Raw genomic sequence first — 27,774 nt, 5'->3', positions numbered from 1 at the left:
TCTCGATCTCTTGACCTTGTGATCCGCCCACGTCGGCCTCCCAAAGTGCTGGGATTACAGGTGTGAGCCACCGCACCTGGCCCAAAATGATCTTTCAAAATAAGTTTGCTTCTCAGATCGAGATTTATTCTGGGGCCTTTATTTGAATTCGAGCAATAGATATTTAGTAGTAGAAATAGATATGTATAGAAAAGGGGAAATAGAATACTGATGCTCAATACTATAAGAACTTTAAAAATCATTTCCCATAGAAAGTTATAAAGAAATTCTTCTTTTGCCCATTGTATTAGTTCATTTTCGCATTGCTATAAAGAAATACCTGAAACTGGGTAACTTGTAAAGAAAAGAGGTTTCATTGACTCACGGTTCTGCAGGTTATACAGGAAGCATAGTGGCTTCTGCTTCTGGAGAGGCCTCAGGAAGCTTCCAATCGTGGTAGAAGGCAAAGGGGGAGTGAGACATCTCACATGGTGGGATCAGGAACAAGAGAGAGAGAATGAGGAGGTGCTGCATACTTTTAAACAACCAGATCTCATGAGAACTCACTATCATGAGAACAGCACCAAGGGGATGGTGCTAAACCATTCCTAAGAAATCCATCCCTGTGATCCGGTCACCTCCCACCAGGCCGACCTCCAACATTGGGAATTACAATCTGACATGAGATTTGGGCGGGGACACAGATCCAAACCATATCACCGATTCTTAGGAACTTAGAGGAAGTGCTGAAAAAAGTATAAATTAATGGAAATTTATGTATTCCATTTAGTAAGTGTATATATTCCATTTTAAAATAAGCAAAATGGTTCCCCTTCAACTTCATTTTCCTCTTCCTGAACAATTCTGCCTTAGAGCTATTAGGTGAGGTCAAGCTACGTGGGTGTTCTGGGCTGTGGCATGGGGGACCCACTGTGGCTCAGAGCAGGGAGACTGTCCATATGGGGTGTGGAATGTGGGGATGGCCCGATGCAGGGTGTGGGAGCCTCTTGCAGTAAGGAGGGAATCTGCAGAGAAGGGGAACCTGGTTTGGGAGGTTGTAGGAGGCAGCATACTGGCAGAGGGAAGGCCCAGTGCGGGTGTCAGAGCCACAGTGGAGGGGAGCGAGCATTCACAGGGATGGGTGCCTAAGCAGGCTGAGGATGTGCATGTGTTGGGGTGGCAGTCCCAGCAGGGAGTGGCACAGCCTGGGTGGGATGAGGACAGTGTCTGTGCGGTGGCCATTGTGGAGATGGGTTATATACACACAGGGACTGAAGAAATAAGTAAATGTCTTAAGGATAGTGGGGTCCAGGGAGGAAGAAATTACTAATATGAAAAGGGTAGAAATTAGAATGAACCCTGTGTTGGATTCAACTTGGAGGTATCACAATAAAGAACTTACTCATGTAACCAAATAACACCTGTTCCTGCCTGGCCGACATGGTAAAACCCCATCTCTACTAAAAATACAAAAAAATGAGCCGGGTGTGGTGTTGCATGCCTGTAATCCCAGCTACTCAGGAGGCTGAGGCACGAGAATCACTGGAACCCAGCAGGCAGGGGTTGCAGTGAGCTGAGATCATGCCACTGTACTCCAGCCTGGGAGACAGAGTGAGACCCTGTCTAAACAAACAAACAAACAAACAAAAAACCACCTGTTCCCCAATAACCTATGGAAATAAAAAAATTACAAAAATAAAACTTGGAGGTATCAATATAAAATCATGATGTTTATATACATGTAAATATAGACATATTATATATACAATCATATAGAAATATATATGTAAATATAAAAAACGTAAATGTAAACATAAGTATATATGTATATGTTCCTACTAGACAGAACCAAGATTCTGAGAAACATGGCTAATTTCAGTACTGCAGGAAAAGTATAAGATGAGCCCAGAACATCTTGGTGTTTTAGATAGTAGGAAAATATTCAAAGAAAAATGGTGACGTGTCATAAAGACATAAAAACCTTGAAAGGGCTCCCACTGGGACAATATGAGCATTGACATAAATGATAGCAACAGATAATCTAACCTGTTGCATAAAATAGGCAACTATTTTCTGATACAAAAAATAAATGAATATATTGAAAGTTTTATCATAAATAAGATATTTGCTGTATGTAATTAATATTTATTAATTACTAATGGGAAAATAACTTTACAATGGAGAAGGCTGGCAGGCACCACCAAGTGATCAAATTGAACATCATCAGCAGTGGGACAAATTGCAGCCCTGTGCCACCTGATATAAAGAAACAGAACTGCTTCTGTGGTATTCCTGTCAAATAGGCAGTGCTTGAATCTAATCAAGGGGAAATGTCAACAAACCCAAATTGAGGTGGAGTCTACAAAATAACAAGCCTGTTATCTTCAAGAAAGTCAAGAACAGGTTGAGGAATAACTCCAGACTGAAGGACCCTAAAGAAACACAAAAACAAGTGGAATGGGAGATTGTGAATTGGATCCTTTTGCCCTAAAAGCCATTACTGGGACAACCAATGCAATTGGAGTGAAGTCTGAAGATTCAATAGTATTACTGTATCAGTGTCAGTATCCTGGTTTTGAAAGTTGTATTTTAGTTATATTGGAGAATGTCCTTTTTTATAGAAAATACACAGTAAAGTATTTCAGGGTGGTGGAGCTTTATATTGGTAACTTACTTGAAAATCGTTGTGGGGAAAAAAAATTTTTGTACTGTACTTATAACTTGCCTCTGCATTTGAGATGGCTTCAAAATGAAAAAGAGAAACAAAGTGATCGTTTTAAACCTGCTTATCACACATACCTCACAAAGCCCACCCAGGGTGTTTTTTTAAATTTATTTTTTCTGCTTGCTGTTTTCATGTGTTAATGAATAGCTCAGGTTATTAATGGATCACAAGTACTGCCATTGTACAGTCATCAATAAGGGCTCTTTTCTGTACCCAGCACACTGCCTGTGAAAACCAAGTAGTAAGACTGGTTGGGTGGTAGGTGTTTTAACTCCTGTGAACAAAGTTTCAAAAGGTACCCTTGATGACTTTTTAAAGTCTCTTGGCCTTTATGTTAATACACAAAGAAAAATTTCACCTTCAGTGTATAAGTGTCTTCCTTAGTGATCTCTCAGTGCCTTTAAAGAGGCAAATGAGTGGTAAAAATTCTTAGACTTTGAGAGGAACTTTGAATTAACCATTGAACTCTATTTGCAAATGCGTATTGTTTTTAAAAATATTATTTCCACCTGTTTAACCTTAGTAGCATTATAAGAATATGTTTAAATAGTTGGATACATTTTGATTTTTTCCATGCTTGTGCAATAGAGCATTAGGACACAGTAACTTCTGATATCCCGTGTTCCTAGTTTTGTTTCTTTGTTATGGCTCAAAATACTTTTCTAGTTATTTCTCTTAATGATAGAGATCCTTCTAACTTTAACAGAAGCCCTGCAGCAAGCATGATCAATTGTGAATGCCATTATTTTATCAGTGGAAAACTGAATCTCAGAAAAGAGTATCTAGGAGATTTGTCAGAAGTATGCCAATGCAAATTTCATAAAATATGCCTTTTTCCTTCAAAATTTATAAATTAGTAAAATCCTGGTCCTCACCCCAGACCTACTTAATCAGAAACTCTCGGGGTGGGGTCCAGTAATTTGGGTTTCAACAAGCCTTCCAGGTGAGGCTGATGCAATTACACTTACTTAAGACACGTGTAATTCTTAAAGCACCAGCATCAGAAACAGCATCAGCTACCTGAATTGAACACAGTGTTTAGTGAAAATTTTAGCAGAAAAGACCACTTAAGTAGGTGTCAGGGTACCTGAATGTAATCCCTGGCCCTAGCCGATTTTATATTTATGAGCTTGGATGAATTATTTGCCTTTTCTAAGCCATAGTTTTCCCATTTGTGAAATGGACATATTAATACCCACTTGCCTCATGTAATTGTGAGGATTAAATGTTAGTATGTTAGGGAAATATCACATCATAGATAGGAGGTGGTATATTCAGTGGTAAGCTCAAAACCTCTGTCATTCACAAAATGGCAAAGGGTATTTAGGATGTTACTTTCTTTATCTCCATTTAGTACCTTGGCATCCTGCATAATACTTGCAGGGCCAACTTTGAAGTCTTTTTCGCGTGCCTTCAATTGCTGTAATGACATTTTCAGCAAGGGCACAGCCAATCTGTTTTGATCAAGGTGGATACTGTAGCTTTTGTTTCCCAGAGTGATGCCAAATGACATAAATTTTGCGAGCTAACAAGGTCTTGCTTGTACCGTGTGCAACAGATTGCACTTTTTGGGCAGGTTGGCAGCTCCCCATGTTGTATTAAAGGTTACATAGCAAAAGGGGTTTTGTATACTTCTAAAACTTGTCTTTTTGTTTTTTTTTTTTTTCCTGCTGAGTTGTATAGTAGAAAATTCACACTCCAGTTTTGGAGTTTAGCTCATAATTGCTGCCATTTTTAAACATCAAAATATTTTATTTAGCTAACTATAGTTGTTTATGAAATAGGATCCATTTTTTAAAAGCCAAGAAGCTCAGCTCATTAACCACTAAAAAGCGATTCCAAGGGAAAGGGCCTGACACATGAATTAGCAAATCACAATGTAGTAAAACAGAAAAAGCTGTCTGTTCAAAGGTGAAAATCAGAATCATGTAATGGCTATCTGTTGCTTTTATTTTTTCAGTTGTTTTCCAAAACAGAAATATTTACTAATATAAATTTTATTTTATTTTTTTGAGATAGGGTCTTGCTCTGTCACCCAGACTGGACTGCAGTGGTGTGATCATAGCTCACTGCAGCCTCGAACTCCTGGGCTCAAACAATCTTCCCGCCTTAGCCTCCCAAGTAGCTAGGACCATGGTCACATACCACCAAGCCTGGCTAATTTTATTGTTATTTTTTTTGTACAGACAGGGTCTTATCATGTTGCCCAGGCTGGTCTCGAACTCCTGGGGTCAAGCAATCCTCCCACCTCAGCTTCCTAAAGTGCTAGGATTACAGGCATGAGCCACCATGCCAAGCCAATATTTACTAATATAAAGTGCAAGTTATTTTGAAAATAGTACTCATTTTCTACTTTCTTCAGAGTAATATCCATTGTCTTTACTTGTTGAAATGTGTGAAGTGGTAGAGTATAATTTTAAAGTAACTTTGTTTTTCTTTGTGCACAAAAAAAGCTTATGTGGGTAAAACACCACTATGAGTAAAACAGGTGATTTCAGTTGTTTTTCTAATAATAGGAATGGTTTGATACCCATCTGACTACTTTGTCTGTTATGACCAAATAACCTGTCTGAGATAACCAGTCAGGTGGGCATGTAAGTAGCGCTAAAAATAACAGCAATCTCATCTTTACGATATTTTCCTCTTGGCCACACACACTAACCCAATAATTTATTAGCCACAAATAGAGTTTTTGTTATTGGAAGGATGCCAATTATAACATAGAACTGAAGAACTGAAAAGAGTTTGATGAGGTTCTAGGACATTTACAAAATTCCATGTAACCTGTGTAGGCTAATTAGCTTTATTTGTAATTCTCTTTTTCACAGAGCTTTAGTTTAGGGATGTAGTAGTAACAGCTCGGGAGCTTCACTTTACAATTGTGCTTCCTGTGTCAAAATTGCTTCCCTTTCTTTTAACTAGCTGTGTAAACTTGGGCAATGTAATCTATCAGAACTTCAGTCTCTATATCTGTGAAGACGGGCTAAATAACCATACTTACCTCACAACTGGTATGAGGATTAAGTGAGCTAATGCAGTGTAAAATCCTTAACGTAGTATATGGCACATGATAAGCATTCAATAATATTAGGTGCAGCTATTAATTTTATTATTGTTTTAGTTATCCTATAGTAAGCCATTGGAGATAAAGCTGTAATATATGCAGATAAGAATAAATATTGCTTTACGAAACAAGATAGGATGTCATAAATAAAACACAGTCATCTGAAAAGAAGAAAGAACTGTTTAAACTTTCTGATAGTAGATGTAAAAAGAAAAATTCAAGAGAAGGCTAGGAAACTAGAGTTGAAAAAAGGCCTTTCAGAAAATGGAGCAGACTTCAAAGAAATGGAAAATAGGAGAACAAGGTAAAAAGTTAAAGGATTAGTCCAGAACCAAACAGTAGGAGTTGCAGTAAGAAAAAATGCCTGCAAGGAAATTTTTAAAGAAATAATTTAAAAAATTTCTCAGAGCTAAAGAGCATGAGTTTCCAGATTTAGTGAACTCAGAAAGTGCACAACAGAGTGACTGTGTAAAAGTCATGCTAAGGCACGTCGTTGTGAAATTTCACAATGCCAAAGGGCAAACTTAGATTCTGTTCCAAAGAGAAACAGCAGGTCAGACACACAGGCTCTAGAATCACAATGGCTTTAGACTTCTGAACCAAAGGACATTTGAGCAATGCTAAGATATTTGGAAGCAAAATTTCTAACTACTACAATATACGATATCCAGCCGAACTATTAGTGAAATACAAGCATAGAATAATGACATTTATGGACATGTACATTTTAAAAAAAATTTAGTTCCCACTCTCCCTTTCTCAGAAAGCACCCGGAGAATGTGCCTCACCCGAATGAGGAATTAAACTAAAAAGGAGAAGACATGGGACCAAGGAAGCAGAAATTCCAACAGAGGAGAGAGTCAAAGGAAATTTCTAGGTTGATAGTGAAGGAAAATCCTGGGAAGCTTTGTAGAGGAAGCCTATATTGTAACATGTCCAGATTGGGGCAGAAACACAGAGGTCTCCATAATGGTAGCTTAAAAAATAAAGCGGGGGAGAGAGAGAGAGAGAAAGAGAGAGAGGAGAGGAGAGGTGAGGGGAGGGAAAGGGAGAGGAGGGTAATTGATGGTTGGTGTGGTGATGTTTGACCATATTGTGAACTGTAGGAGAGTTTTGTAATATATTCGTGTTTGCTGAACTAGTCACTAACTCCATGAAAAACAAAATATATAAGATATGAGGTGTAAGCAGACATAATCATAGTAAAATATGTAGCTCAGCTGCAAACAATACTTACAGTCCTAATAATCTAAGCACAAAGTACTGATTTGACCAAAATTCGTGATGTAACTATATTGAAGGAAGAGGGGAAGAAAGGTGTGTGGGGGGGTTGGGGGGAGGTGGAACTGGGTATATAATGAGGTAAGAATATTAAATTTCATCTTCCAGAGTTAGGAAGTCAATAGATAGTTTCTAAAATGGAAAGCTTAAGGAACGGTAGGATAAGCTGAATACCAGAAATATCAATATAAATAATTTCAAGGTTCGCTTTTGGGGAGTGGGATTCAGAGTGCAAGAGAGGGGGTTGATGACCACCACTTTTCATTATAAACTTGATAGCATAGTTTCACTTTTGAAACTTTGTGCTGATATTACTTTGATTAAAAATTAAAATGAAATATAACCCCTTACCCCCGACCCCCAAATAAACCTAAGAATGTTTGCAGACAGAGTCGAAGCCTGGAAAGTACTATGCAAATGTTATGCATTGTTGAAAAATTTCGCAGGGTCACTGTCACATGGATCTGACTGGTGTTTCCACTCATTCTTTTTTAGAACTTCGCCACATGCTCTAGAGTTGTGTGGAACTCCTCAGTCTGTGTTTTGTCTTTTAAGACCTTGTAGATGATGAGGTTCCCAACCTGACTTGTATCGTCTTTCCTTCTATAGTTGGCCTCAGTTTCTTCCTATTTAAAGTGAGGGGGGAACAGACAGAATAATCTCTTAGGTTCTTAGGTCTCTTAGATCTTAGGTGATCTCTTAGATCTCTTTCTGAGATCTTTTATAAAATCCACACCAAAGGACTATGTGAAAAAAAATTGATAACCAATCCACCAATATTGAAGCAGACTGATATCTAGTCTTCCAGAGTTAAATGATTTCTTGAAATAGTTTGGCATTATGGAATAATGAATGATGCAAAACCGATAAATTTTAGAATGTGGTTTTCTTTTCCATGTGGTTTTTAACTGATGTTTATTATAATCCTATAAATGAATTATGATGTTTTGATCTAGGTTGTATGTATTAAGTCATTTTCTGCATAGCTTTTCTGGTTTGTTTTGCTGTATCTTCCATATTTGAATCTGAGACAGAGTTAATGGGGCCCTCACTGAACTTATGGATGAATAACGTGTAATCTTGTAACCAAACTAACTTCAAAAAGCTTGGTCTGAGTATCTAGTTATCTAACGGCTGATTTAAAAATAATGGAAATAGATCAGGAATAGTTCTTTTTACCGTGCTGTAATGACTATTAATAAAGCCAACAAATTTAAGTGAACCACAAAAGGATCAATTTAATGCTAACATTAAGAGACCACCTGGAACTACCTTTTATAGTTTTGAAGTAAAATTTTAAATCACACGAAGCACTTAATTTTATTCTTTTCACTCAGGGAGCTAACAGAATGAGAGGTCGGCTTGGAAGTGTGGACAGTTTTGAACGGTCCAACAGTCTTGCTTCAGAGAAGGTATCTAACTAGAGCTTGTTTACACTAATTGCAACTTAACAAAGTCAGCACCGATATGGTAATATGCATGCTCCATTTTTTATTATGAATGCTTTATAGCTTTTTAAAAAATAAATATTTGAGACTTTATTATTTTAAATAAGAAGATTCTAGGCATTAGCATGTAGCTTCTTATTCCCTTACAGGCTAACTGTGCTCTGTTAGGCTTTTTATTGTTTGGAGATAGTATGCTTTGGACAACAGTATTTGAGCAACTGTTGATCCAATGCCTTATAAAAAATGAGCCATATATTACTAATTATATACTTGTACAGTGATTTTATTTGTTCCCTTCCCGTGTTATTTTCCCCCCTCATTTTTTTAAAATCATTTTAGCTGCAACACTGGGATCTTCTTTATCTCATTGACAGCTCTCGGTAGGTTGGGTTTCCTGTTTCCTGTGTAGTGCAGTATGTCACCTGAGGCACATGCAGCCTATTTTTTAAAATGGAAATATATTAAAATATTTCTGTTAAACTTTCTGTTGATGGAAGTGGGGACTTAGTCCAGCTATGAGTCTATTATCACTAACCCATGTTTATCAAGCTAAATATTTCTACAGTGGTGCCTGTTCTGGAAAGTTTTAACAGCATACCTGTCTAAATTGAGAGATTTATGATTTCTACCCATGCAATATGAGATGCATTCCAGCATAACTCGGTTTTCATTCATTTCCTGTTTTTCATGTGTTTTAAAAGAAATTTACCTCAGGGAACATGTAATTGAATAGAAACATCCACGGTGAGGGAAGATACTTAACAGACTTTATTTTCCGGAAGGCTTTGCCATGAGACTTGGACACTTAGGCATTGTAATACTGTTTTGGCAGTACAGGAAGCATGCAATTGATATGTCACGGAAGCCAGGAGATACGGAAACACAGACTCCACCCTCTTTTGGTCATGATCTTTTTTTCATCTCTCTGGCAACAGTGAGAGAAGTACAGTAGCTCTAGCATTTCATCACAAAGTGTCAGGGGAGAGAATAGCTTTCACTTTTTTGTCATCCCTCTCACTTTCTGGCCTGTCTTTACGGATGCTGTCTTACAGCTGCTTATCCAAAGATAAGTGGGTTGTGGTGATACTGATTACAGCTGCTTATCAGAAGATAATGGGTTGTAGTGATACTGATTAGCCTACGGCATAAATTAAGTAAAAGGGGGAGGAAAAACAGTTTTGTCATGACTCAGGAGGAAGATGAGGCACACTGTCACTTTTGAGCTCTGTGTTTTGGCAGGTCTGCCATGACCCACGTGGGAAATAAAGGGCTCCCTTCCGCTTGTGTTTCAGGACTACTCACCAGGGGATTCTCCACCAGGGACACCGCCAGCGTCCCCACTGTCCTCAGCTTGGCAAACGTTTCCCGAAGAGGATTCCGACTCCCCGCAGTTTCGAAGACGGGCACACACGTTCAGCCACCCACCTTCAAGCACAAAGAGAAAGCTGAATTTGCAGGATGGGAGGGCTCAGGGTGTGCGTTCCCCTCTGCTGAGGCAGAGCTCCAGTGAACAGTGCAGGTGAGTCTGACCCTCTCCAGAATGAGACCTAGATTCTCAAGGCACACAGTTTTGATTACTCTGGAGTCAAGGTGGATTGTGAATTTATGCTGTAGCCAACTTTTAGTTTTGAGAAACACCATAAAAACAAATTAAGTTACCTCATTTACTAGGCGAAACAGGCAAGGTTAAGGCATACCCAAAAAGAAGAGTTAATTCGTTTGGGTGGAAACTCTTTTGTTTTTCCTTTCAGAAAAATAGAAAAAACAAGATAACCATGCAATTGTTTTGTCTGAAAACCTGCTGATAATATGTTACTCAGTGTCTTGATGATGATTCTAGAGAAACAAAGTCAGCAGGTTTGAAAATAACATAGCATTAGAACTTCCCGTTAGCTTATGATAAAATACCAGGGTTTTAAAAGTCACCTAAGTTACTTTCATACATGAGATAATATTTGGCTATATTTTGTTACATAATAAATTAAAGCTAAATATGAAAATTGTTATAAATTGTATCTAGAATAAGGTGATATCTATAAAGAAGAGTATATATACCATAATTGACAGGCAGTGTCCACTTAGAAAAGATCTTACACAGTATTTAAAACATAATTTAACAAAAAGTTGTTTGATATTTGGTGAGAAACAGTAAAGAGGATAAACTTGGAATGATTTTCTTCTTCCTGTGTAACACAGATCAAATTTATGTCTTAGAACTCATTTTGTTTCTCTTCTTTACCTATGAATTTGTTACGGAAAATAGGGTTAAGTAAAGATGCTCGTTGGAGAGAAAAAAAAACACAACTCGATGTAAAAGGAGAAGGCTAATTTTTATATCATGTGTTACAAAATTTGCCTGCATTTCTTCTAAGGATACAGTTTTATTTTCATTGTTGTTTTCTGAATGACTCGAAATTTAAAAATGAGATATTTTATGATACAAAAATAAAGTTAACAGAGTTCATTATTCTCAGATTTTTTTGCTGTGTGTGTAAAGGATATTAAGTAGTCATATGTATATCAAGATATTTAAATGATCACTTCATATATATTTACTCAAGGCAATAGAACTCTTTTTTTTTCCAGGAAAAATTATTTTCAATAATTAAAGACATCAATCATTTTAGACTATAAATATCTCAATCCTTCCCTCTGTTTTCCACATTTTATAATGTATAAGTTCAAACAATTTCTATCACTATAAAAAGATGCTCTCTGTGTCATTGTGAAAGCTTGCTATGCAAAGAATCTTCTAGATTTTGGGCTTTTGATTAAACCATAGTGGCACAATTCCACTGTCCTCAGGAAAGAACACGGACATTAATGTTTGTTAAGCCAAAGGCATTATGATAACGTCCAACAACCAAACATGTTGTTCTTAAATATTTAGAAGGGTTTATATCTTTAAAATAGTCAAAGTCTTTGAACTAGTGATAATCAGTCCTTCCTTCTGGAACTTGTTTCCTGTAATTATTTGTGCTTTCCTGCTTTTTTCCCTTGAAGTGTCTTTTGCATGTGAAAACAAATACTTTTTGTCCTCAAATTGTTAAGAAATTTTTAGAGACAAACACAGATGCTTAGACATACTGTATAGATAAGGAATTCAAATTGTAAAGGAATGAAATTAGGTCATAGTTATCTAAATAGAGAACTGCATGCTTCTTCTTTTTTTTTCATGTAAGATCCAGCCCTGAGCCTTGAAAGGAAAGATTAAATTAATAGCAAGAACCTGTTTATATGCTTTTTCATAGTGAATGAAGATTTTGCCAAAATATAAATTAAGACATATTTGCTGTATTTTCTGTACTCAGCAATCTTTCGTCAGTTCGACGCATGTACAAGGAGAGTAATTCTTCCTCCAGTCTTCCAAGTCTTCACACTTCCTTCTCTGCCCCTTCCTTCACTGCCCCCTCTTTCCTGAAAAGCTTTTACCAGAACTCAGGTAGACTGTCCCCACAGTATGAAAATGAAATCAGGTGAGATCAGTGTCCTCTGTTTGCAAAGCAAAATTTTCTGCAGTGATATACTGATATGTTACTAAAAAGTGGTTGATTGATTTTGGAGTGACATTTATGCATCCCTGTGTTGTGCTTGTTCTAATCTGTTTCTAATATATTGGTTTCAATCCCAATTAATTTTATTAAGAGAACTTTTTCAACCAGTAGTTTCAAAGCTTTTTGATGATGTGACATCTTTTTGAATTATGCTTTTTGTATTGTTTGTGTGTTTCTTTTTCTCAAACTCCAGAGTCTAAGCTTTGTATTGTTAGCACAACTGATGCTAACATATACTAAGTGAACCTTCCCTGATTGTGCCTTTTTTTTTCCTTGGCCTTTCTAGACATATTTAATGGAATCCAAAAGCCACTGATGGACATAACTGTACTAAACTGATAGATACAATAATGTCTTTATTTTTAAGTATATAGAATATTTCCTAGGCATTTCTTTGATTTTTCAATGACAGACTTTTCTGGATCTCAATATAAATCGCATAATGGTTACAAGATCATATGGATAGCAACTCTTAGATAGCATGAGGGATCTGTGAAGGACCTCTTGAATCTTGTGAACGACCTCTTGAATCTTGTGAACATTCTATTTTGTTTTGTTTTTATCCCCAGTATGGAAAATGTATAGCCTGTTAAATCTTATTCTTGTTCTTTTAGTAACACAAAATTAGATGTAGTGATTTTTGGAGAATTGCTTTTTTTAAAAAAAATTAAAATTATACATGCAATAATATTGATCATTCAAATTCTTAGTGGGGTGCTGCAGCCTCTAGAAAGTAGTGGGCTTACTTGGGAACCTTTCTAAATTTGTTGGTGACATAGATGTTTGTGAGATTCATTCCTGTTTTCGTGTATAGCTTGACTTATTCACTTTTATTGCTGTATAGTATTCCATTTCATACATTACATTTTATCCACTCTCTTGCTGATGGATATTTGGGTTGTTTCTTGTTGTTTGATAATTGGCACTTCTTGTAGTCAGGAGAGGAATACATGTTATCCACTAGCCTGTGTGCCATTAACATCTCTTAGATATTCTTTTGGCCTATTTCTCTTAGACATAGTACATGCTAAAAGTTAATATATAACTAGGTAGCACTCACTCACGAGTTAAAGTAGACTAATCTTTGAATTATTCCTGAGGGTCTTTTGTCCATGTGTGCCTTTTTTTCACTTTAAGAAAAGATAACTAATACTGGATTAATATAATTTTGATCCTGAACTTTCCTCTGAATTAGTACAAAGTCATGTTCAAACAGTGAATTTGATTTATAGTGAAGAAAGTGTATGAAGAATTTACTTTAGAGTGCTTTCAGGGACGACCTTATGGAAGAAATTTCAAAGGAAATAGCCACAAAACTAGTATAAGATATATAGAATATGAAACTCATTTAGAGAACCAAGAATATACATAAAGATATCAGTTTGCCGTATCTCTATAATACGGCCTACTGATAAGAATACAACACTTTCAACCAACCTATTTGCATTTTCTTATTGTTATGTTTGTTAAAGTGAGTATATGGAGAATCCCAGTTTCCTTCCTGAGAGAACCATGCCTGAAAGTGACAATTAGCAATACCCATTAAGATCAAAGGTTAGCTGTAACTAGGATGTAAAGCACAAAAGTGGTGGCTTCTGTCTATACAGATTGTTCATATTGTTTAATATAAGGTTATTCATTTGCTTTCAGGAGTTCCTGCTTAGTTGTATGTGTTCTTTTTGCCAATAGCTTCCCAAAGCCCTCTATACCTCATTCTAATAGAAGGATTTTGAAGTCAAAGGGCAAATACACATTAGTTTTGGGTTGAAAAATTTCACCTTTTTGTAGCTGTGTTGTTTTAAGTGCTGTATTGAAATATATGGCAAACTTTTAAATTTCTAAGATCATTAAAAAATCCTTGTTTTCTGTATGTTTTAATGTTTTCTTGGCTATGTGCAATTCTAAAAATCAGAGAGTACTTGTTTGTACCCTTTTCTACACTTTGAAAGTTTGATAGCAGAAAATGAATAGGCCAAAAGTGTACTTAAAAAATTGTTTTCCCAGAAAAGGACACCAACTGAAAGCACACAGCTCAGTGGATTATCACAGAGTGAACATCACTATTTCTCTTCACCCCCGTCAATACATGGAATGCTAGCAGCATGCCTGCAGCTCCTCCCATGTCCCCCATCTAATCACCATCCCCATGCTGACCTCAGATATCCTAGATTAGTGGTGCTTGGCTTTGAACTTTATATAAATGGAATGATACAGCCTATATTCTTTTATCTCACATCTTTCACTGACGTTCGTTTGTGAGATTTAATTCCTCTTTTAATGAGCATTTTATTTCATTCATTTTATTGCTATTTAGTATTCCATTTAATATATCTCAATTTTTCCATTCTCGTGAATAGACATATGGGTTATTTCTAGGTTTTTGGCTTCAAAAAGAGTCCTGTCTTCACTATTATTATACATGTCTTTAATTGTACCTACATATGCATTATTGATGAATATCTACACGGTAGTAAAATTGTTGGACAAAATGCTCTCTTAATAGGTTTATCTGAACTAGTAAGTCACTTCAACATAAATGTTCAAGTTAGAAGATTGGAGAGTTTTTAATTTGTATTTTGAAACAATTTCAAATTTATACTAAAGTTGCAGAAATATCACAGAGGATTCCTGTTAACCCTTTATCCAGGTTAATCAACTTTTTATATTTTGCTACATTTGTTTTATAATTTTTGGTCCATTTACATATATATATACATATATATGCACAGCTATATTTCCTCATTCTAAGCCATTTGTGAATAAGTTGCATGCATCGTGTCCGTTTACTCTTAATACTTTAGGGTGTATTTCCTAAGAAAAAGGATATTCAATTCAAGAGCATGGTTTCTGAAACCCAGTGGTTTCTGAACTCTACATTCTCATTATCACTTGTTTTAGAGAGGATATCATGTACACATAATTACTATGATATCTGGAACTATTCAGAATAGTGAGGGGAGAAGGTTCATAGTACTATCAGTTATAATTATCTTGTCAGTTGAATACTTAATATCTTATTAGTTGCATAAAATGGATCTCTAAATATGCATAGTCAAGTAGGGAATAGGGTAGGTTAGGAGATAGGCTAGCAATACCATTACTTTTTTTTTTTTTGAGACGGAGTCTTGCTGTGTCGCCCGGGCTGGAGTGCAGTGGCTCAATCTCAGCTCACTGCAAGCTCCGCCTCCCAGGTTCATGCCATTTTCCTGCCTCAGCCTCCCGAGTAGCTGGGACTACAGGCGCACGCCACCATGCCCGGCTAATTTTTTTTTTTTTGTATTTTTAGTAGAGACGGGGTTTCACCGTGTTAGCCAGGATGACCTTGATCTCCTGACCTCGTGATCCGCCCGCCTCAGCCTCCCAAAGTGCTGGGATTACAGGCATGAGCACCGCGCCCAGCCTACTATTACTTTTTTAAAAGCACATTATTTTGAAATTTTAAATTCAGATTAGGCATCCATTTCCAGGACCACTATCCTGAATTATTGAAAACAGGTTACTATTTTTAAGCAGGCTGAGAAAAAGGAGCCAAGATCTTTTTAATAGTTGGTTAGTAGATTTATTTGCACATAACTGAAATGATAGAGGAGAGGGAATGTGTGTATTTTTTCTTTTACCTCACTTTGAATTAATTTTTCAAAATTTAATGTTATTTCATTGTTTAGTAAACTATAATTTTATATAATGTTATGGTAATTTTTATAACATCTGCTTATTAAATATTATCACAGACATATTTGTTACTTTTTACAGTGCTTCTCAGGTTTTAAGCCTGTGCTTAAAAATTTATTTATGTTGAAATTCATTGCTCAGAAGTAAATGACAGTCAAAAAAAAGTAAATGATAGATATTACTTCTATTCACTGATAAAACTTTTCAATGAGAAAATAAAATCTTTGATGATGAAGTACTTTGTGGTATAGTTTTTGTTCTATATTTCTCTTGTGTTCAGTGGAAAAAAAAGGTATAATTATTCATTGTGGTTCATTATTGAAGTAACCTTACCATGACTTATTGATGACTTATTGGAATGCCTTTTATCCTGAATCCTGATTTGGACATATTTCTCTTTGTGTGTGCTAATTCCATTCCTTGTTTTCCTGTTGTACCAGACAAGACACTGCTTCAGAATCAAGGTGATTAGAGGTCTACATATTTTTATTTTAAAAAAATTCACAGATTCTTCCAACTGAACATCATCCTTAGTTTAAAAAGCAGTTTTGTTTGTCTCCTGAATGCATGCCATCTTTCTGAGTGCTCTGAGGGCTATATAGTAGGGAAAATGTGACCGTCGGTGTAATCAAAGACCATGAATTACCATGTAAAATGTTGATTGCAGGCAGAAATCCTGTTTCTACTCTATTCCATGCTGAAATTTCCTTAGAGCTGTGCTGTGGCCTTCAACCAAAGCCTAATTTTAATTTTAAATTAATAGAAGTGGATTTGCTAGTTAGGGGGTACATATGTGCCTAAGTGGAGTTTATTCCAAATGCCAAGAAGATGCAGAAATGAGCATCCTAAAAGAAACGTACTCACAAAATTGAATCTGCCTTTCAACTGAAGAGGATTATTCGTCTATTTCTGTTCACCTAAATTCCTGTCACGTTGGTCACTTTGAGACACTGCTAAAGCCGTTCAGACCTCCCATTTGTCTGGACACAGGAAACACCTAGTTCCTTATTATGGAAGTTTGACCACATCTGTGTTGACATCTCTTGACTCACATGCTTTTTTTGTGGTGAACATCTAGAATCACTGCTAACAACCACTGCAAATAACTGTCCTCTGCTTTATTCCAGTTTCTACATGTTGCTTTTATCATGAGCCCAGTGAAAAAGATACATGCCCATCTTCCTATTTGGGGCCACTATTTAGATTTCTTTGTAGCTAGAGTAAAAATATAATATTAAGTATCGCACTAGACTGAGATGTTCAAGGAGAAAAAATCCTCAGAAAATTATTTTAGCAACAATGATAAGATTAAAAAGTGACTTTTTTTGAGACTGGTAATTGGCAAGTCTCAGTCATGGTTAGGTGTAAGACCATTTAAATAATACTTCTTACCTATTCTTAAAAGCCTAATGGAAATGTTAGTTCTGCCTTGTGTCCTTTTAGGTATGGAATTAGCTCTGTTTATTACTTTAGAGTTAATCTAGTCTATGATTTCCTTATTTTACACATGGATAGATTGAACTCCAAAAAGGTTTTATATTTTGCTTGATTTTTTTTCAGCTTAGGTCATAAGGATATAAATAAACATATGAGATACCCAGAGATGTTTTAAATTCCAATATACTAAACTTATTTTCTTAAAATCTGCAGTGTGTAGAGTTTAGGAAATAAAACTCTTTGTTTTTCTGCTTCTTTCATCTACACATTGTTCCACTGACTAATCTATCTCTTTTGACTCATAGGTCAAATACTATATATTGATTTCCACTAGAATGGTTTAATCTCAATTTTACTTAATTAGTAAAGATTTTCCATAGGATAACAGACATGTATGCAGTTAAAAGCCAGAACCTATATAAACTGTTAGTGCACCTGATGCAATTATGAGTTAAATTATACTGTGGATCCTGTAGAAAAAATATGGTTTCATTTCTATGAAATGAAATTGTTTTACTTAGCATTTCTTAAGGCTTACAAAGAGAAAGCTTTTTCAGCTTTCGGTTCAATAGTTGCTGTCACACTAATGAAGTTTTGGTATCTATCTTATGTTGAATTCATTGTGATTTAGATATAGATTTAGACAGTGTTTTGTCATTTATTTGGACTTCAGAGATAGAGTCTTGCTGTGTCATTCCGGCTGAAGTGCAGATGCTGGGAGTTTAAACTGGGTGCCAGGGGGTTGGGGGATAGGAGGCAGGTTGCTGCTCAGTATAACACCACCTTTGCAAGACTGGTCCTGACAGAAGAGTTTGCCTTTGTGCAAAGTATATCTGTGTTGCCCTGGCAGGAAGTAAAATATGACTACATCCTTCTTAAAGTTGAGTCTCTGTGAGTGGTCATTAGAGCATCTCCATTCTGTACAATAGTCAATGAATTCTTTTAAAGCAGGCAAGTAGACATTACAATTCTATGTTAAAATAAGAAGTGGGATGTTAATTTAAGAGTTGATCTGGTGAAGACTATAACTGCTTGTTCAAGGATATGTTAAAAGATTTTCTTGAAGCTTTGACAAGTTCATATTATAGCATTTGATGGATCCTATATACAAAGGACTTGGAAATAGCCTTCCTACCCTATATTGGGGGATATATGTAATACGGGACATTTTCTCCCCATATAAAGTCTGAATTTGTGTTCACAAATTGTGGTTCTTAATTAACTGGTGAGTGGTAAGAGGGAGTATATATACAATATACCAGTCAAAAATGGGTGGGAGTTCTCCAAGTTATATTTCCTTCCTAGATATTCATTTTTTAACTTTGTCAATTTCTGATAGAGGTAATGCTGGCACAGAATACTTTTCCTGAATATACATCTTGGGAAGGAGTTTTATAATACACATGCTTAGATTCCAAAATACAAAAGAAGAAGGAAAAAGATTCTATGGAAACATAAGGGAATGGTTATAACTTGCTTCATCATTTAAGAAATGTAAAGATGATTAAAATACCAGTGTATGTATATTCAACTATATTTAGGTGTTTTTTTATTTGGTCCTTCTATTTACAGTTAAAAGTGTATACATTTTGGAATGTAATTATTTCAAAGCAAAGAAAAGGAAGTGAGACATTTACATAAACAAGCACCTGATAGTACTCTGAAGTTATTTCTCTGTTGATATAAAATTAATCCATTAAAAAATGGAAAGAGAAGTACCCAACCAAAAGGCTTAGTGCTAATTGGAGACTTAATTTTTCACCAGAAATGCAGAGGATCCTGGGGGTCCCAACAGCTTTGTTTTTGTGGTCCTATAGAGCTTTGTTCAGAACTAATGCAAGGAGTATTTACACTGGCAGGATCAGCTGCAGTGTCTAATGCTGGATTCTGGACCACCTAGGTTTGCATCCTGGTTCCTTCACTTTATTATCCGTGTGACTGTGGGCAAGTTACTTAGCCTCTTTCTACTTCAGTATTGCACCAAAAATGGAAGTAGTAATGACATCTACCTTGCAAGGTTGCTGTGAGGATGAAATTAATTCATACTCGTAAAATGTTTAGAACAATCAATACCTGGCATGAAGTATGTGCTGAGAGTCTTAGCTTTATTATTATTACAGTAAACACCACATGTTGTTTTATTTTTGTTTTTACTCAAAAAGTAGACATTATGCTTTCTTACCTAAGTTTAATCAAAGGAAAAGTTAATGTGATAACTAATGTTGTAATAAAAAAAAAACAAACAAACCAAAAGAAATAAACTCCCTCCACCCCCATCCCAGTGTAGTTTCCAAGTTGGGTTATAGGAATTTTGATGCAGTGTTTCATTTGGTTTTGATTCTTGCAATTGCCACCTTAAGAATGTCAGATTGCTGACTAAAAGTAAATCAAACAGGAAACTGCTATAAGTTGCATAATAGCACTGACTGCTTAAATGTTTATTGGGAACTTGACTTCTGAATACAGATCTTCTCTTATTAAAAGCAGAGCTGCTTTTGCCATATCTCAGCAACCAACTACTTTTTCAAGATGTTGATTTTTAGTACAAGATAAAGGGTCAATGGTTTGTTATGTAAGTTCTTCTTTTCAGTATATTATTATCTTCTATTTTGACTGCTAATTTTTTGGCTTATTACTAGTCAGTAAATTCCAGACATGGGAGAAAAATTTGTCATTGGGCAGTTTATATTATAGGATTTAAAATTTTAGGTTTATGAAATTTTTGAATATCAGTGGGCTAATGTAAATACTGTATGCACCTCTTTTATAACTATTGCCCCCAAAACTTTGTATTTTATAGGCAATCATGAAACTGATATGGGTACAACTCAGTTTTATTTTTAGTACCTTCTAAACACTTGATATGTCATTAGCAGTGAATTGGAAGGTGATACTTAAAAGCTGTATTAATTCCAGCATTAAAATATAAACATTTCAGAGTCCTCTGATTTGGTCAACTCTGGTTTGTTAGAGCACTAAAAAAGTCAAGCTAAATTAATATTTGTTGATCTTTTGCCCTGTGGAGCATTGAAATAGCGCTTTTAAATAAGTATTTCATTTAGCTTTCAAAGCTTAAAGTATAAATTAGATGACTTTATGTAGGAAAGGAATAACACTCACTAGAAAAAATATGCTTTTTGTTGTTTATTAACAGCATTGTCATGGTCAATACCTACCAGTGCCATCAACAGTTCAGAACATACTTTAGAAAAACAAAGCTATTAGGACTTGACTCCCAATAAAGGGTTTTAAGAAGGTAGATCTTTTATTTATTCCTGACATGTTAGCCCAGCCAGTATTTTTGTCTGTTTCACTTAAACTTCTGAGTTAATATTTCATTTAGTTTTATAAAATATTAATTTATTCAGTAGATATTATTGAGTGCTTATTATTTACCTGTTACTACACTACAAGCTAGAAATATACCTATGAACTGGGCATTTAGCAAATAACTGCCATCAAGGTCGTGTTACAAAAATGAAGATAATGAGTACTTCAACTGTATTTATTGGGTGGTAACTATTATATATAGAACATTTGAATCATATTTTTAAAAGGGAAATACTTGCATTAATGTTTTCCAAAGTGCAAGTAAAAGCAAATATATATATGTATATATATGTATATATGTGTATATATGTATATATGTATATATATGTATATATGTGTATATATGTATATATATGTGTATATATGTATATATATACACATATATATATTCAATATTCAGGAAGGTTTTTTGTTTTGTTTTGTTTTGTTTTTTGGGACAGAGTCTTGCCCTGTTGCTCAGGCAGGAGTGCAGGGATGTGATCTCGGCTCACTGCAACCTTTGCCTCCTGGGTTCAAGCGATTCTCCCACCTCAGCCTCCTGAGTAGCTGGGATTACAGGTGTGCACCACCACACCTGGCTAATTTTTGTATTTTCAGTAGAGACAGGATTTTGCCATGTTGGCCAGGCTGGTCTCAAACTCTTGACCTCAAGTGATCTGCCTGCCTCGGCCTCCCAAATTGCTGGAATTACAGATGTAAGCCATTGTGCCCAGCCTCAGGGAGTTTTTCTAAAAAAAAAAATTTAATTATAATTTTATTTTGAGTTGGAGCCTTGCTCTGTTGCCCAGGCTGAAATGCAGTGGTGCATTCTCGGCTCACTGCAACCTCTGCCTCCCGGGTTCAGGAGAACCTTGCGCCTCAGCCTCCCAAGCAACTGGAATTACAGGCACCTGTCACTAATGCCCAGCTAATTTTTTTTTTTTTTTTTGTATTTTTAGTTGAGACAGGGTTTCACCATGTTGGCCATGCTGCTCTTGAACTCCTGACCTCAGGTGATCCGCCTGCCTCGGCCTCCCAAAGTGCTGGGTTTACAGGTGGTGAGCCACCGTGCCTGGCCACTGCCTCAGGAGTTTTGAACAATGGACACATATTAGGGTTATAGTGTTATCCAGGATGCATAATAACCAGAGTTTGACTATATTGAGATATATGTATCAAGTACTGTACTTTCTAAAGTATCACATCATAATACTTACTCTCTGCATAGCAGCTCAGAAGTCTTTTTTTAACTTTAATTTAGCCAATCCAGAAGTAATGTTTCCATAAAATAGATCCAGACTAGAATGAACTGAATTGCCTGAGTAAATAAAGATACGATAGGCAGATGCTGAATTGCTCTTCTCACTATTAATTGCCTCAACACTATTGAGTTCCTTTGAGTATCTGAGAGTGGCTGTTCTGTCTGAGCTTTATTTCTGACCTCAGCACTGACCTTTTGATTCCATCAAAAGTCTTATACCTTCATTTGTTGGTATCATCACCTGTAAATATTGGTATCCTTATTGTTCTCTCAGGCAAACTCAGACTGTGAGACTTAAAAATGTAAGATATTCCTGCCACTAACAGCAACAATTATTGTGAGGTCTTCCAGCAGCAAATATAATTGGTCTCAAAAATGATTTTGAGTCATACCGACCTTTTTTTGCAGATAGGCCTAGCATAACTCAAGGTGGTCTTTTCTAGGAAATGAAATTTTGACAATAGAGGAGCATTTTCTTATGCACTAATATAGAATGATGTGACACTACTCCCTGCCCCCCAAAAATTGAGGGAGGTGATTCTAGAATCAATTAATTTCAATAAGTTGGGGAATTTCTATACACTGTTTCCCTGTTGGAGAGGTACAGTGCATGCCAGTGTATTAACAGTCTCTAACAAGTACTGCTATAAAGAAATCTGTTAACATTTTTTAACAGGCTGGGTGTGGTGCCTCATGCCTGTAATCCCAGCACTTTGGGAGCTGAGACAGGAGAATTGCTTGAGCGCAGGAGTTTGAGACCAGACTGGACAACACATTGGGACCCTGTCTCTATGAAGATTTTTTTAAAAAAATAGCCAGGTGTGGTGGTGTGCACCTGTAGTCCCAGCTGCTTGGGAGGCTGAGGTGGGAGGATCTCTTGAGCCTGGGAGGTCGAGGCTGCAATGAGCTGTGATTGCGCCACTGCGCTCCAGCCTGGGTGAAAAAATGAGACCTTATCTCACTAAATAAATAAGTCAATAAAAATATAAAAAGATCTATTTTTTAACTTAGCCATCCAATCTTATCTGACCCCACTTTTTTCTTAGTATATCACCTACCAATAATCCCAAGATTGACTGTTCTGCTTATATTCAGGTTATCTTCTGCCATGATTCAACTATTGGTAGCTGACCATTCAGAGACACATCTTAACAGTCGTAGGCAATTAGAAACAGTCTTTATTGACCTGTTCTATAAGAGCTCTAACAAAAGCTCTTTGTGAGGCTTTTATGGAATATTTACCTTGTTTCGAATAAGCTATTCATGTTATTTCCTTAGCAAAGCATGAATTCATGACTTAAGCAACCTGTACTCCTCCTTATAAGTGCCTCTGTTCCTCAGATTAGAACTAGGACTGGTTGGCTGCTAAGGAATGAGTAGAAACAGGGGAGCTTCTCTTGACTGGGCTGTGGCCTAGATTGCTGTTTCCCCAGGATGTGGTGGCCTGGGTGACTAGTGTGCCTGGTGATGCATTGCTCCATGTTGCCTGTGGCTTGTGCTTGCCCGTGACAGAACTTGTGAATGGCTTGTGCTACCAGTTGGTTGTGAAGTGCCATGATGTGCAGCTCTCCTTATAAGTGATATGTTTATTTGCTTTCAACAGTGATGGAGAAGGGAGAAAAAGGACCTCATCTACCTGCAGCAATGAGTCCCTAAGTGTGGGAGGAACCTCTGTCACTCCTCGCCGGATCTCCTGGCGGCAGCGCATTTTCCTCAGGGTTGCTTCTCCCATGAACAAATCTCCCTCAGCAATGCAACAGCAAGGTCTGTGCTGTACTCCCTAAGGAATTTATCCCTCTGAGTGTCAGAAATTAGCTAATGGAATGCACATGCTGTGTATAAAGAGATTTAAGTGATTACAGTGTAGAAATAACTTTCTGTATGTGATACAGTGGTTTCTCTTTCAGGTATCATTAGAAAACATTAGGCATTCAATACCTGCTCGTTGAATGAACGAATGAGTGAGACAGTTTCCAAAAACCTGTACTTGGGCCTACTCCACAAGGTAGACGGAAGTGTGATAGTGCTAGGAAAGAAGCTGTATGTCCTTTTTCTTTCTTTCTTTCTTTTTTTTTTTTTTCCCAGAGATTGGGCCTTGCTCTGTGGCCCAGGCTGGGGTTGCAGTGGTGTAATCATAGTTCACTGTAGCCTTGAACCCCTGGGCTCAAGCAATCATCTTACCTCAGCTTCCAAAGATCTTTTTATTATTAGAAAAGCAACATAGCCTTTTATAAGAGCCACACATAAAACAAACTGACATATAAATATTGAGCAATAAAGGAATGTATACAATACACTAGGCAAATACTGAGCAAAAGAGAGCACAGGCAGCTCTCTTTGAGTAATTGACCTATTAAACTAAAGCAAAAGCATCCAAAGACGCAAGCACATGTAACAGTAAACAAACAGATAGAACAATCATGAGAACATACATAATGAGAACAATCATGAGAACATACATAATGATGTAGCTTTGAGAGCTAGAAAATAACACCTAAAAGAATTCTGGAGTGAAATCGATAAATTAATAGCTCCTGTGGGAGATTTTAACATACTCATCTTTAGAAATTAAATATAAATAATATTTGAGTAACACAAGTAAATAAGCTTGACCTAATATTTATAGAGAACTTTGCCTCCTATGGACAAAACTCATTCATTTTTAGCACACTTGGAACATTCATAAAATGTAATTATGTACCTGTCCACAAAGATTTTTAAGTAAATCTTTTTGAAATCCAAATAACCATAATCATTTATACAAATATTCTCTGACCACAATGCCAAAAAAAGAAAGAAATCAAGGATTAGAAGACAAGTAGAATGACATGTGTTTGGGAATAGAAAACTACTCTTAGAAGCTAGAAGGAAGAAAATTCGATGATTAGAGCCTTACCTATTGAAACGGATCTAGGGAGCAGTTAAAAGCCATGAATATATTGATATAAAATCAAGAAGGCCAAAAATTAGTTACACTGAGTGTTCAACTCAAAAAGCTAGTAAAAGAGCCAGGTATTAAAATTTTAAAACAACAACAGTAAAACGTATGGAAGTAAATAATAAAAGTAAAGGCAGAGGTCAATGAATATATATAAAAAAAGAAGAAAATAGAAGAAAACAACTGGTATTACTAAAGATGAAGTTAACTCTGCCTGAGGTGGTCAGAAAAAGCTTCACAGAACAATTAGATGTTTATTTAAACTCGTTGCTGGAAGAACCATGCTTTAGAAGGAAGGAATGACAAAGCTCTGGAGTCATTTGAGTGAACTTTGCAGATCAGAAAATCATGAGAAATTCAGCATGATGGTTGCAAAGAATAGGAGATTGAGATATGAGGCTGGAAATCTGAGTGGAGACCAGAATCTGAAGGAACTTAAATGCTAGTCCCAATTTGTTCTTGCGATATAAGCAACCATTGAAATGTTTTAAGAGATGTGATCATGGTTGTTAATAGGAAAATCATTGGCAGTAGGAAGGGAGAGAATGAAACACCTGTTAAGGGAGTGTTGCACATGGAATACTGCACAGCCATGAAAAATAATGAAATCACGTCCTTTGGAGCCACATGGAGGTAGCTGGAGGTTATTATCCTAAGAATTAACACAGGAGCAGAAAACCAAATACTGCATGTTCTCACTTATAAGCGGGATCTAAACATTGAGTACACATAGAAACAAAGAAGGGAACATTAGACACCGGGATCCCCTTGAGGGTGGAGGGTGGGAGCAGGATGAGGATTGAAAAACTACCTCTCAGGTACTGTGCTCACTACCTGGGTGGCGAAGTCATTTCATTTGTACATTGTACCCTAGAGTCACATAATTTACCCATGTAGCAAACCTGCACATGGACCCCTTCAACCTAAAATAAAAATTGAAAAAGAAAAAGAAAAAGGTGTTGCAGGAGGAATGAGCAGAGGGAGTACTGTGCTCAGCCAGGAGAGGCCCAGCATTGCTCAGTGGCTATGCTCCTGACGGATTCTGATGATCGATGTAGACCTTCGGAGATCACTGATACCTAGCCACTTAATCTTCTTGTTCCTCACAGCCAGAGAATATACGTAAGTAAATTGCAGAAGTGTTGGACTCAGGAGAGGCCAGTTAGTTTTGGGGCACCTCTCTTACAGAGCTCTTTGGGTGGAAAGAAGAAGTGGTGAAATGACCTATGCTTCTGTTTCATCATGACAGGGAAATCTGGAAGGGGAATTCAGTCTAGTGAATTTACTTAAATATTAGCTGCAGAAACTAAGTTACAGGGAAAGCGGCTTTGTGACATTTTTAAGTGTAGAAGATCAGATGAGAATGTGAATTCTACAGAAACTTGGGTAGTCTGGGTTACTGCTAAGGAATGCCTCTCACTGTGTTCTTCTCTGCAGATGGATTGGACAGGAACGAGCTGCTGCCACTGTCCCCCCTCTCTCCAACCATGGAGGAGGAACCGCTGGTTATATTCCTGTCTGGGGAGGATGACCCAGAAAAGATTGAAGAAAGAAAGAAATCAAAAGAACTGAGGAGCTTGTGGAGAAAAGCTATACACCAACAAATCTTGTTACTTCGAATGGAAAAAGAAAACCAGAAACTTGAAGGTTAGCCATTTTAACAGACTAAATGCTATGATGCTATGATTGAAGGGTGTATGTTAAACCTACCTTTCTCTCCCCATACATACTATCCGCACTCAGTTTTGGACTGTATGCACACTTTAAGAAGAATATCTACTGATTATAATTGTTGATTTCCATTTTGTGAGGTGATTATAACATGGGAAAGGTCAGCTTAAGATATTTGTGGTTTTGTTTTAAATGGGTTTGCATTTTAAATAGATTTAAGACATAAGAAACTCTTAGAGTATATTTAGGTAAAATAGAATGTAGATAATATGGAATCAATGTATTTGATGTGTCTGAAAGTTCATTATCTTAGTGTCACTTCTAAAAATTCCTTAAATATGAGAAAGCAAATTTTCTTTTCTTTGAATGTGATTTTCAAGTTTCAGGTTAATTACATTCATAATGGGAGAAATATGCCTACCTCAAGTAAATCCTACTTACATTGTATTCAATTTAACTATTTAATTATAATTATCTGTTATCAAGCCAAACCTATTCCTATCTTTTGTTAATGCTTTATAAATTTTCTATTTAACAAAGTCGTATTCAAATCATTATATTTATAATCAAATAATTTATAATAGATTTTGCACTGTTTGTGGTGCCTTATTGCTAAGATTATGATTACCAAATGCTTTGGAATGTGTTTTTCAGCCTTTGAAAGAATGATATAATTTACTCCAGTACTGATAGAACCACATACAAGGAGATGCTAAGAAATCCAAAAAATGTATAAATTTCATTATTTTGGGAAAATCACTTAACCTGAAAGGGTCTCATTTTTACACTTATAAAATGAAACATTTAACATAAGTGGTCCGTTTGACTTTTAAGATTATTGGCACAAGTATAATTTAGATATTTCTCTCACTTGCCTTTATTTTGTGGTCTTTCATACAGCTTTTTTAGTACAGGTATTCCACATTTCTGACTTTATCATCTACCTTAAGATTCTTGTTACTACACCTATGATTCAATTTAATTTTTTTATTTTAACAATATATAGTTTGCAAGAGCACATTTTTTAAAATCGCTGTTAGCAGAGTGAAAAGTACATAGGATTTTAAATATCCTTTGGAAATACATCTTCTTTTCTTCAAAATTAAAAATGCTATTACTTGTCGTTAGCATAATTTTAAAAGTTCAGTTTGATAAATGGTCTGCCCACTTGAGGTTTCGCAGGCTTCAAAAGAAATTGAATTCATATTTGTAAGCAAGTAGTTATATTTTGAACTAACTCAGAAAAAGAGGTTGAAAAAAAGGTGGTCATCCTTCCCTCAAAAAATTTAATGCATGCAACTATATTTCACTTGGGAGTATGTACAAATAAAATCTGATATTAAATATCAAAAGGTGGCTTCAGAATCATAGACTATTTGAAGTAGAAATAGCCTTAGAGATTACTTAGCTAGATTCTTCATTCTACAGTAGAAGT

General features: G+C 36.2%; 1 protein-coding gene across 10 annotated transcripts in view; it reads left to right on the top strand.

Annotated features, from left to right (window-relative positions):
- The window catches only part of TBC1D4 (TBC1 domain family member 4), a 200,157-nt gene that overhangs the window by 148,612 nt on the left and 23,771 nt on the right, over positions 1-27,774 (top strand). For 3 of the 10 annotated variants that reach the window (XR_010150515.1, XM_522684.8, XM_054665379.2), the window contains exons 9-14: positions 8,387-8,461; positions 9,790-10,016; positions 11,809-11,973; positions 16,164-16,187; positions 23,334-23,494; positions 26,106-26,315. Coding sequence is in view for 9 of the 10 variants with exons in the window: in XM_522684.8 (XP_522684.6) it covers positions 8,387-8,461; positions 9,790-10,016; positions 11,809-11,973; positions 16,164-16,187; positions 23,334-23,494; positions 26,106-26,315 (862 nt within the window). In the remaining variant the exon portion in view is untranslated. The remainder of the gene's footprint in view (positions 1-8,386; positions 8,462-9,789; positions 10,017-11,808; positions 11,974-16,163; positions 16,188-23,333; positions 23,495-26,105; positions 26,316-27,774) is intronic. The other 7 variants (XM_003314176.6, XM_063792204.1, XM_063792202.1 and 4 more) reach the window with 5 other exon arrangements.

Source organism: Pan troglodytes, chromosome 14 (genome assembly GCF_028858775.2).
Source record: "Pan troglodytes isolate AG18354 chromosome 14, NHGRI_mPanTro3-v2.0_pri, whole genome shotgun sequence".
NCBI classification, from domain to species: domain Eukaryota; kingdom Metazoa; phylum Chordata; class Mammalia; order Primates; family Hominidae; genus Pan; species Pan troglodytes.
Note: the sequence above shows the minus strand (reverse complement) of the source record. Positions and strands in the feature narration are given on the sequence as shown.